The sequence below is a fragment of the Pollicipes pollicipes genome, unplaced genomic scaffold (genome assembly GCF_011947565.3).
Source record: "Pollicipes pollicipes isolate AB1234 unplaced genomic scaffold, Ppol_2.1 Scaffold_7231;HRSCAF=8579_pilon_pilon_pilon, whole genome shotgun sequence".
Taxonomy (NCBI): Eukaryota; Metazoa; Arthropoda; class Thecostraca; order Pollicipedomorpha; family Pollicipedidae; genus Pollicipes; species Pollicipes pollicipes.
In genome coordinates, this window is record NW_023597034.1 from 13,429,095 (window position 1) to 13,441,216 (window position 12,122).

At 50.3% G+C, this 12,122-nt stretch overlaps 1 protein-coding gene across 1 annotated transcript; it reads left to right on the forward strand.

The window, feature by feature from the left end:
- Positions 1 to 148: 148 nt before the first annotated feature.
- LOC119109408 (uncharacterized) lies at positions 149 to 11,767 on the forward strand. Its single transcript, XM_037233020.1, has 5 exons — positions 149 to 194; positions 539 to 729; positions 1,000 to 1,006; positions 11,330 to 11,382; positions 11,630 to 11,767. Exons 1-5 carry the CDS (start codon positions 149 to 151, stop codon positions 11,765 to 11,767), a joined length of 435 nt encoding a protein of 144 aa, XP_037088915.1.
- Positions 11,768 to 12,122: the final 355 nt, after the last annotated feature.

The window sequence follows — 12,122 nt, forward strand, 5'->3', positions numbered from 1 at the left end:
TGTCCCTTTTGACGATATTCTGCACCCGCCCCTGACCCGCTCTGTTGTGTCGCGCTGTCAGTCTGTGTATGCCGTGCTGTCCGGCGCTGCTCCGTACCCTCTCTGTGTGTGCCGCGCTATCAGCTGCTATGCTGCACTCCTACTGTGCATGTTGCGCATCAGCCACTACTCTGCCTCCCTGTGCATGCTGCCCTGTCAGCCGCCACTCTGCACACTCTCTGTGCATGCTGCGCTATCAGCCGCTGCCCTGCACCCTCTGTGTGTGTGCTGCGCCATCAGCCCGTGCTCTGCACCTTTCCTGTGCATGTTGCGCTTTCAGCTGTCTGCGTTAACGCGTCTGCGTTAACCACTGCAAGTCTGGAAAACCAGCGGTACGGGGTTCGATTCCTCGCGGTGCCCGTCCTCCCTGCCAGGGTGACAGGCAGGCGACGTCATATAGCCTCAGCAGTTGAGCGCGTCGTAAAGACCCAATGAGGACGACGACGATCCTTTCTGTGTGTGCCGCACTCAGCCGCTGCTCTGCACCTGTCTGCTTCAGACCGCGACAAGAACGGCCGTCTAACATTCGCCGACTTCTGCCTGCTGCGCGAGCACATCTGTCAGCTGAGTGGCTGGCAGGAGGGCAGCGCCAAGAGGAGACACACCGAGGACCTGTTCCTGCACATGTGGCACGACCTGCAGCGGCTAGCCGACTCCGATCACGACGACGTCATCACAGCACAGGAATGGGTATGTTGACATGCAATATGGGCGCGTTTGGCGCCCCGACGCTTCCACATGCAAGGTATCGTTCGTAATGACTATGATCTGTAATATGCGTGACTTTTTTCTGTTGCGATTTCTTAGGGATTGCAAGATTTGGATTATTTGTTAGAAATTGCGCCATTAAGGCCTCGCCTGAACTTGTTTCCTGCAGGATACCCTCATCTTGCCTTTTCTGACATGTCAAATATGGATATGTCAGTTATATGAGTAAGCCTGTGACTCATCGTACCGCAGATCCCAGGTATGGCAACTGATTCTCGCTGGCCTACGAAACGGGGTGTGTCTAGCGTATACTCAACCAATTGCTGGCTGTGGTATAGCCTCTCTATAGTCAGGCACATGGGTGAGTCAGAGGCTAAAATTTGTGGAATGGGCGAGCGAGTGTGGTGGCATTGTCGGGAGTGTTTGAAATGAACTCTAAAGAAGTCCATGTGCCTACAGAATCAAATGACCACCGTGAAAGATAACACGCATTTGCAAGCTTTTCTAGTGGAGATTGCAATTTGAGACGTTCAAACGACTCTTGACTCTATTCCGCCCTCAGCTTTTGATGTGGGAAAATATCTACAAAGGTTTGCGTGATTACTTCAAGCGAAAGAAGCCATCACCAGCGCCTGCGACCCTACCTCTGAAGAGCCCAAGCTCAAAGTCTAATACTGAAACTGACCCAGAGGTGGCGTCATCGTGCAGTGAGCCGAGTGCCGACAAACAGCAATCCAAGGACATTGCCGAGAAGAATCCATGGCCGGAGTGGGTCCATGCATACCTGGAGTACAGGTTTAATCTCTACGACAGAACTGGTGAGTACTTGTTTATTCATGCCGTAATCTGCCCGCACTAAGGTGTTTGCGGTTAGCACCCGGACAAACTCTATCTATCTGGAAATAGAGTGCATGGTGCACCGATTCTGCTCATTGTCTGGAAGACTAGACGAGTCAGCATATCCTGTTCTGCGTGTACTTTTGCCCCACCGCGACCACTCCACTACCTACCACTACCACTCTCCTGGTCACTGATGTCCGAAAGAGCTGTAAGTCAAACCAAACCAAACGATTCAGTATGGTAAAAATGTATCGAAATCCCATCCATGACCGATTGCTCCCAGCATTCCAGCTGCCCCACATTGACAACTAGGGATGGGCTGAACTCAGTGCGGGCGCGCAGGGATTGGTGGCTGGCTGCAATCCCCAGCACAAAAACTACGGCCAGGTACTGAGCAGAGGCAATCCAGTGACAGTCATCCGTGTCAGGGACGGTAAAAGTGTACTTTTGTCGCCGACTAAATTTCAAGAGGAAAAGTTGTCGCCAGTAGCGTTATGCGATATCATATGACAAAATGGTCATTAAGACCATGTCCAGTAGCGTCATCAGTAATCAGACTATTATCGAAAGTCCCTTTCATCACTACAATTTTCAATATCATACACACAACCGAAACGTTCAGTCATACACTGTCCTTCAACAAATGTCAGGATAAGCGTTGCTGCTAGGAAAGCAGGCGCAGCTGCCCTAGACTAATGAGTTAGCCCAATCACAACAGGAGTGTTCCCGAGGTTGGCCTCGGGACTTGCCGGGGCCTCACATTTAAACACGATCTACGGTTGGATTTGTTTTCCTTGACCGCATAAAAGCAACAACAACAAAGGACCTCGATAGCCAAGGCGGCAGAATGCACAGCGGACCTCGAACCAGTGGCAAGCGGCACTGGGAATGACGTCAAATATGGGGAGCCTCTGCGGGGACATGCCCTCTTATGAGAATCACGTGTGCGTTTCGAGCCTCATCTCAATCGTCGTCAAACTATTCATCGCACCTTAAGGGTGCTCCAAGCCTGGCGCGGCATGTTTTGACTGGTGGGTGTTTTTCGCCGTGCCCCAAGTAAGCGGTGTCGAAATTTGTCATCACTTTCACATCAGGCGGCTATCTTTTTCTGGACAAGTTACTCGCCCTGACAGCGGGGACGGGGGGAGGGGGGGGGGGGCGATGCGACATCAGCCCCCCCCCCTCCCCCACTCCCTCCCTACAGTTTTCTGAGCAAACCACTGCGGCATATTGTGAAGTCTCCATCAAATCTTTGGTAGCCTGCGGGGCATCCACTGCACGCGCATTGACACCAAAAAAGTGTTCCTAGTGTTCCTAGTGTTCCTAGTGTTCCTGGTTACTCTGGTTTCAGAGAAGTGTTCTACGAGAACTGCGAGGCGATTCAAGGCCGGCGGACAGCGAGCGACGGCTCTGCGGACCGCGCGCAGAGGGTTGGCACTGGTCATGAACGAAACCCTACATTATATTTGTGGGCTCCAAACAGATAAAACTAGATGCCGTTGTACTCATAATTAAACAAGGGATACGCCTCTCTATGTTCCATGTCACTTAGCTGCATGGTTTTGTATGTATGAACATGAAAAGCTGATTGTCTTCTTTAATACTTTTGTTTTTTTGCTTTTTTCGACTTGGTCTGTGGGGTCATTTAACAGCGAGTGACTTCTTACCAATGACGAGATCTCGTTAAAGACAGTTCACTGTTTGTTGTTTTTACAGGGCTTTGCCTGTCTTAGTTTGCAAACGTCGTGGATTCCCCCCCCCCCCACCCCCCACCCCCCACCACCACCAGTCCGCGTTACGAAAACCGGTGAATCAGGGTAAGGGTTAAAATTGTTAGCTGACACCATCTTGTATCAATCTTAGATGCGCTGGTATAAAATTATACATTACAGGCATAGGCACAGGCGTAGAGACGTTTCAAAAGGTGGGGGCAAACTTAGGGCGTAATTCAGGAACTTTTTCTGGAAAGCAAGCCCGATGACCGGCGGGGGTAGAGATGGAGGTTGTTACCGCTCTTTATTCAAATGTCATGCCTGCTGTGCTAGACATGCATCTAGGGCTGCTTCTCGTTGGTACGTAATATTGTCTATTCGACTCATTTGTCATTCGAAAAATAGGGCTATCCAGCTTCCCGAGATTATTCGTCCATTTCAACATGGCCTTTCCTGGGGACGCGAAATTCCACGAGCGGGTAGGCATTTCGCGTCATTGAGGAGACATTTGCCTTCACAGGGTAGATGCCCAAATGCGGCCAAGACATAGGCTGGACAGAATTTGGAACGTGAATCGTTGACTCACAGTGCGACAGATTTTTCATGCGCTTTCATTTCGCTGGCTGCTTTTCAAGAAATAAGCCTTGTAGCAGCATTTTAGGCGGGAAAAGATTCGGAAGCCTGGAACGGCCAAAAACAATGTAACAAAAGTCATAAGACTGGAGATTCTCCTTAAACAACCAAGCCACAAAATGAAGGCCCTTCTGTCATATTCCTGATGTGATCCCTGCTCCCGTCTGCCTTCGGCGGCCACTTCCTAAGCCCGGCTGTCTCCCGCATGACTAATGCTGATAATACTGAAATGCTGCTAATTCTGAGCCGCAGTCAAAGGTTGGACAAAAATGGTGATGCTTTTGAAAGAAGTACCTTTGAACGCTTCAGGACACTAAATATTACATTCAGAGCAATGAGCTAGAGTCGCTTTTGAACAAGGGTAGGAGAAAACAATTTCATCGCAAAAAGGCCGTACGGGAGTGGAAAACTCAATTCACAAAAGATAAAACTTATGGGCCAGTTAGAGATGCTTCAGCAAACAAGCACATACATTTCAAGTTGGCGTGGACGTAATATGATAAACCTGACAAAACTGTTTTGTTTTAAACATTTTAAGTCATTAAGTAAAACAGAATACAGTAAAGCATAGTAGTTTAATAACAGTGTGGTGAGCATCAACAACTATGTGACAATAATGTTTTCATGCTGCACTGTGGACTTTCCACAGGACTTTTTAACACAAAAAGCAAAGAAATTCAACAAAAAGAAATCAACAGAAAATTCAACAAGCATAAAGCATTTAAACCAAAAAAATATGAAACTCATGCACATCAGCCCAGCACTACGTCAAACACAACAAACATATCTCTGGCTTCTGTTAAAGGGAATTTGTCCCAGTTGAAGATTTTGAGATGAGCATTAGCTATGATGGGAAAAGTTTACTTGTAACTATTGGTAAGCTTTCAGGGTTCAAAAACGACGTTAAGCAGCAAAGTTTCAAAGTTTGTAAAAATGCGCCCCATTGCGTCCTTGATGGCTACATGGAATGGTTTTGTGACGACAATACCTAGCAGCATCTGGCAGCCAGACCTAAAGAATAACTAGGAACACTCAAAAGCTGACACCAACCGGCCATTTTCGTCGCGGCCACTGTGTTAGGTGGCAGATTAGTGAATCGCTTGTTTGTAAATTTTTTGCCTTGGTGCTGGTCTTAACAGAAGCTTTGGTGGGCTTGTTTGACATACACAACGTAGCGACCGCCAGATTTTAGGGCAGATTACTAACAGCAAAGCGCGATATGCTGTGAAGACTGTCATGTAGCGTCATGAATCTCTTACCGAAACCTGCCGAGGACTGTTAAGGATGTAAATATTGCATTGTCGACTTATCCTTGCCTGCAGTGCTGTAGTCCTGACATTAATGTCATGTGATGTGCGCAGCAGTTGCTTTCTTTATTATTGTGACTGGAAATGGAACTACACGCAAAAATTTATAGATATATAGCATTGCTATGAATTGAATGTCAAAACATGATACTTCTGTCGTAAGCTGGCAAGGTCGAGTTACCAAGAGGGTTTTTCTTGCTTAGGATTATTTATCCAATTACTAGTTAACCCTGATATAAACATTGTGGTGCATTAGCGTTCTCGTTAGTGATAGTCCTTTGGCGTTGTTAAGTTCGTTATTACGTCATTCATAAATTATAAGCTCTCATTTCGTTGGCTTGACGCAGAGTAGTCAACCAATGTGGTACATTGTTTAATGGCACCGGTCAACAGCGTCATCGTGGCACTACCTCAGTGTTGTACTGTGGCATGGCATAATGAACAATGATACTGTTTTTGCACTGCAGTCACTGCTGCTGTCATAATATATCCCATCATGAAAAAGGGGTCAAGTATGCATTCTTGTATTAACTTTGTATCTGACATATGAGTGACAAAAAGCACATGATATCATATACAAATCACCTTCAGCAAAGCACACAACCAATAAGTGGCATCACTTGCTCAGTCTGTTTTAGTAATCCACAAAACATAGTGACAAAGATGCAAACACGTCTTCTGCCTGCACAGCCATGCAACATGCTACAGCCACCAGGCTGCTTCACTCAAAAACATTGATCACGCAAGTAATAAGACATGTATATCAAGAAAATATCACATGTAGCAAAATGATACTGCAAACTTGCTGGTCTTGAACAAGGCTGAAGACTTGACAAGTGCATGTAGTTATGGTTGGATGGGCGAAATGCAAAGAAGCGATGTAGCTGACAGTGCACACTAGGCTAATGATAAAATATGATTAAGTGCTATCCAAGAAACCAACAGCAATACTTGTCCACCTTTCTCAGCACCCAGCATCCCACACAAATTGTAGTGACTATGACAATGATGACTTATGAGCAGTGCTTGCCTGCATACAAAATTGGTTGATATTGAAATTGTTGATTAATTTTTTGAAAATTATATGTGCAACCATAATACCACAGCACTATATTTTCAGAATTCTTAAGTGAAAGACAATTTTGCAACGCTGTATCATGCGAGCTTACACCAAGCATGTGCATTGACGAACTGTGCTGACCGCTCCCTGCTGCCCAAATGAATTGCTAATATGACATGCAATGGATTAGTCACATGCTGTAATACCTAAATAGGTTCAAAATGTTGGCAAGATCGTAATGAAGCAACAAATTGCCTTTGAACACCCCCTGCACCATGGGTGTAAGTGTTTCTATCAGTTTGCCGGCATCGCTACGCTGTCATGTTCAAAAGCAAATCTAAAGACACAGGTAGCTATCAATACATCGCATTTTATTGGGAGTCGATATATTTAAAGAATACCAAAACGATGTTCTCTATCAAAAGTACGAACCTCGCATGCACGCTCCCCGTCACATGAAGATCAATACAAACCACAGGCCCGCACCACCAGTGATCACACCCTTTTCGAGCGCCTGATTCGCACTCTAATGTCGAATGAGTGTAATCCGCACACTTGCACAACCCGCGGGACTATCAAATTGCAGGTTTCTCTCACAATTTCCGCACAGATTTTCGGTTATTGCACCACATTTCACCGTGAGCTTCCTTCAAAAGTAAGTCCCAACGGGGGCTCATGGTAATACAGCTCAGGAGGTTGTATTTTTAGGACGCAATTGTTTGGTCACGATTTGAATTGGCCTGTAATATGTGTAAAATATTTTGTAAGATATATTTCTAAAATTACTATAATATTTTTATAATCCTATGATGCCTTGCTAACCCACAGACCCGTGCAAGATTCTTTGCTCTGGTACACAGGGCGCCAACTCGGCTGTCTGTAAGAATTCCGCTAGAAGAAGATGAGAAACGCCGGCGGAAGAAAAAGAGTCAGATTTGCGGGTCGCGTCATCTTTTTGATAACGTTCGGGAGATCGCCGTTATTTTTTTCGGTGCTGTAGTTTTTTTGCAGACTGTGGCGTTCTTTTTTATAACATTGACCTATGACCTAGAAGTAAGGAAATATGCCCCGTTGGTGACGAGTACTGCGCAACCCGAAAGTGCTCACGCTTACGTTGGCGACACGCATTCAGCAGCGAAATCTTACTTACAGCCAATCACCTTCCGCGGATTGTATCATACGTGCCGCATCATCGCTCTTGCGAATGTATCAGTGGCCATGCTCTTTTGACCATAAGCTGAAAATAGCTTGTAATATAACGGCAATCGTATGACGTTTCTATGACGACATCAATGTCCAGGTGGCCTTGAAGTAGTCTCCCAATAAACCCTTTCGCACTTTTGTGGGCGCATGGCGCAGAAACCAGAGGGTTTTGGGTCTCAAAAAGAGCGTGGCCCTGAACTGCATCAAAAGGTCCTCAAAATGGCTGTTCCAGTTCAAAACCCCATGTAGAGGTGGAACGTTTCCTTTAAGATGGGGTCATGAAATGCAAACATTATGTCACTGTTTCTTAGCCGGGCGAAAGCTGCGCGAGCTGCGGGCTCACCAGGCTTAGGACCAAAACCGACGTCTGACCTGGCGGTAACGTAAGATGCGTCCCAGACCCCGTTTTCAAAAAACAGAACGACTGCTCGTGAATAAATTGTTCTAAAGTACGTCCCCGCTCGTTGTTGTCATCACAACCCCAGACGGTGTGGTGTGCGTTAAAATCTCCCAAGATAACCTAAGGCGGAGGGAGCTCAGTCATCAAATGTCTGAGCTGCACCAGTGGAAAACTGAGCCCCGGTGGCAAATACACTGAGCATAGGGTTACAAAGCGATAATTAAAATGCACACGTGCAGCAACAGCTTAGAGTGGGGTTTGTGGCCTCAGCTGCTGCGCAGGCACACTGTGGTGCGTTGCCAACAGCACACCATCGTGCACCACAGTGTCTGCTAGCACATCTTTTCTAAATACTGAGTAACCTTTGATGATGCAGTGAGCATCCGGCGACAGCTTCACCGTCTGGAGGCAGACAGCAACCGGACAACAGTGACTGAGCACAGCGCGTAAATCCTGGTCCGTAAGCCTCTACAATTCCATTGTAGAATCACCAGCATAAAACTGGTTAAAAATGAAGTTCAAAACTACGAAGATAAGAAAAACATGGGTTGCCTGAAAAACTGTTCCAGATTGTAAAAAGAACTAAGCTGACTAGAAGTGTTCCGTTGCACTAGACGAAGGGCTCAACTCCTTGAAGTGTACCCGGGGGTGCACGCATCCACTTGGGCGCAGCCTCCTGTCCGCAGGACTCGAACGACCTTCATTGGAACCTGACTGAAATTTCAGCCGCGCTCGCAGCCTTCCCTCGTCCGTCGGCGAGCTTGTCCAGGGCAATCCGCGCTTAGCGGGGCGGCCCGGGGTGGTAGAAAGATTGACCGCCTCGGCGACGACGGCGGAGTCGCTGGAGGCGGCAGGGACTGAGCAGGCGCAGCGGAAGGCAGAGGAGGCGTTGGGTACCCATTCAGGGCGGAGTAAGCGGCGGCTCAACGCGCCTCCCAAGCGTGGAAGCGCTCCCTTCCGAGGAGGATGGCACCCCACCAGTCCCCTCAGAAGAGAGCGCACCACCAGCCACCGTCGCCACCGACGCCCCAGCAGACCCCAAGGGAGGAGACTTCCCGCCTCCCCCGCCGGGGCCGAGGAATCGGTGGCCCCCGGGGACCGCCTGGCCGCCCTCACCTGCTCCACCGGATGCGCTCGCCTGGCCTCGCGGGCCCTCTTCTTCACCTCGCCGCGCCGCAACGCCTCCACCACTGTCTCGCCGGGTAAAGTTCGGCTCGTAGTTGTTGAAGGAGACGCCGTGGTCGGCGCCTCTCTCCCGGAACGTGCCTGGTTTGCTCGGGAGGAGCGCCTCTCTCCGGCCCCGACCAAAGTTCACTCCTTGCCCTCCAACGTCTCTCCAACCGGGGAGGCCGGCGGCATAGGGGCCGCCGGCGCCGCAGCTACCGGCGATGCGGCGGGCGCCGCGGTCGCGGATAAAGCATCCGAACCCGCTGCCGGTCTGCAAGTCAACCCAGATGACTGGAGAAGTGCGATAAACTGCGCCAGGTTCATACGGCCTGAGCTGATCCCGCGATGAACCGCGTTTGAGTGGGAACGAGTCACCGCATTTGCGTAAGACACTGTGGGATGTGAGCTATTGTAAATCTCCCGTGCCTCTCGGAAAGAGATGTGCCGGGAGCACCTGATGGAGATAGTTTCTTTCTCTCGAGAGTACGCCGGACAGGCACGGTCAAATGTCGCGTGCGGGATCTGGTTTTTGTCGCAATTCACACATTTCGGTCGCACAGCGCTGCGGTTCTCGCTAGTGCGGTCACCTTCAGTACATTTCCCACGAGGCGGTTTGATCTTGCAGTAGTCTTTTGCATGGCCAAAGCGAAGACATCGAAAACAGCGCGTAGGGTTGGGAGTGTATAAACGAACTTTCACCTTCACATAGCCGACGACTATTTCTGAAGGAAGATCCACACGGTTGAAAGTGAGGATGATATTGTTTGTTGGGACCAGGTGCTCTCCTCTCCTGACCCTGATCCGACGAGCTTCCACGACGCCGAAACCAGACAGGCCATCCACGCTATCCTCACCACTGACACCCTCCAGGTCAAAACAGTTAATAATCCCGCGATAACAGTTTTTCGTTTTGTGAGCCGTCACCGTGATGGGCAAAGTGGCGTCTCGCCTTCAATCTTTATCTCTGACCGTGTATGTGACTGAGCAGCCTGCCCGGCAGTTCCCGGTACTCCCACTCTCCCACCTCTAGTCCGTTCCAACGGGGTGAAGCGGGAATCAGTCCGTGGCAGCGGCATTTCAGCGATGCCAGAAGGACCGTGTCGCCCCTCGGCTGAAGCAGAGGGACGGTCGTACATCGTCGTCAGCCGAGCCGTCGGAGCTGAAGTGTCATTTCCGTCGGGGCTGGTTGAATGAGAATCCATGCGAGTTTTGTGAAGCATTCGGCACTGGGGCTCCCCGCCCACCACGGAGCCCAACTGGGGGACGGTTCAACACTCCCTTGGGAGGTGGTCGCCGCCAGGGCTATGCCGGTGCTATACGGGCGAACGACGCCTCCCACACGGCCAGGTGTCACCAGGGAGACCCCTCCCCGTCCTGACCGTGGGTCAGCGCCGTCTCCCCCTGGCCCCTTAACCCGCTGCGCACGACCAAGCGCCCCAAGCGGAGACCCGCACGGAGCACCCAGCTGCAGCGCGAGCAACAAGCCGCTAGACCCGTGTGGGGCCCCACGGGCCCCCGCACCCCCGGATATCTTGGCCGAAGTGAAGTGTTGGGACGCGTCGCGACTGATCCGCACGACGCGCCCCTCAGCCACTAGGATCCGATTAACCCGGGGATGCGGGCGAGGGGGCACGGCGACCCCGGTAAAACGAGGATTAGGAGTGATGAGTGACCTGGATGCGGGAAAGCAGGTCGTGGGAAGGAAGTGGGCGTGACAAGGAGCGGGAGCTCACGTGCCAGCAGGGTCGCCACGCCCTGAGAGGAACAGCTTGCGCTGTCCACCTGTTACCGGAGATGGGGCCCGAGGGGCGCTAGTTCCCTACATTGGCCAAAGCCGGTGCCCCTGCGGGGCATGGCCACTTCCAAGGTACAAAAATTGTCAGCAAAATTTGGTTGGGCGTTAGTCTGAGCATGGTCTCTTGCTCTTGATAACGTTATGTTTTCGCCATCACTGGTGTGCCACTCGAATACACATTTCAAACTGTCGCTCAGATACGTTTTCGTCACAGGAAAAAGACACTGCTTGCACCACTTAGATCATTGTTCATGTGTGCATAATATGAAAAAAAATGAGACCACCCTGCCAGTGCGTTCACAAACGTAAATTTCACCGTTTTTAAGCAACAAAACTCTCATTCAGTGCTCCCTGACACGTAGATATGCATGCTGGCGTGTACAATACAACCTATGGGTGCTGGCCGATGAGAAATCGTGCGAAACCAGTGGTGAATACCGAGAAATAATCATGTGTCGGTTACAGGTGATGGTGTCATCGATGAAGAAGAGTTTGTGTACGTGCTCACCGACTTCGGCGTGAGAGAACGATTTTCACGCCAGGCCTGGAAAATATTTACGCTGGTAAGGGTAGCACGCTGGGAAGCATGTCTATTGCTCGAGAGCAAACTGACGTAAACCACCAGTGTCTTCAGATAGTCATATGATTCAGTCGCTGCTGCCTAGGCTTCCGTCTCCAAGCGACTAAAGGGCAGTCTGGCCGTGATGACTTGCCTGCACTGGTTGTGAGCTCCACCGTCTTGTGACACCTGCTCCGTTGTTGCAGGGGAGCTCGGAGACCGTCACGTTCGAGTACTTCCGGCAGCTGGCCGAGGAGTACTACATGAGTAATGATCCGGCCGCCGTCGGCAACTTCCTCACGGGAAAGCTGGACTTTGTGTCTGGCGAATACGCCAACATGTGAGCAGTCGATCTGCGGCGCGCGCGGAGTGAATCTGGCTGGGGGTGAACCGCGCGGAGGACCGGGGTCACGAGGCGGCGCTCGGGTCACCTACTCGCGCTGATGGTCGGTGTCCGACCACAGGATAAACCCCCTTGGGCGATGTTAGCCTGAGCAGAAGCGTGACAGAGTTTGTTGCGATGATGTGCGTCCGTACAATCGAATGAGGAGAGGAATCTGAGATTCTGAGGTGCAGCGTTTGGTGCCTTGGTAACCGCTTCCATGGTGCTGAAGATGGAACCTAATTGATGAGACGTATTTTAAGCTGCTCTGGAGAGGCGTCCTTCCGTCCTGGCACCCAGGGACCACAACCTCAGGC

What these genes read in the sequence shown, in the direction of transcription:
- LOC119109408 (XM_037233020.1), top strand. Translation starts at nt 149, where the DNA reads ATGTTGCGCATCAGCCACTACTCTGCCTCCCTGTGCATGCTGCCCT. An exon ending in CTCCCTGTGCATGCTGCCCT is followed by an intron (nt 195 to 538) that starts GTCAGCCGCCAC and finishes TGTCTGCTTCAG; the next exon opens with ACCGCGACAAGAACGGCCGT. An exon ending in ACGTGCTCACCGACTTCGGC is followed by an intron (nt 11,383 to 11,629) that starts GTGAGAGAACGA and finishes CCGTTGTTGCAG; the next exon opens with GGGAGCTCGGAGACCGTCAC.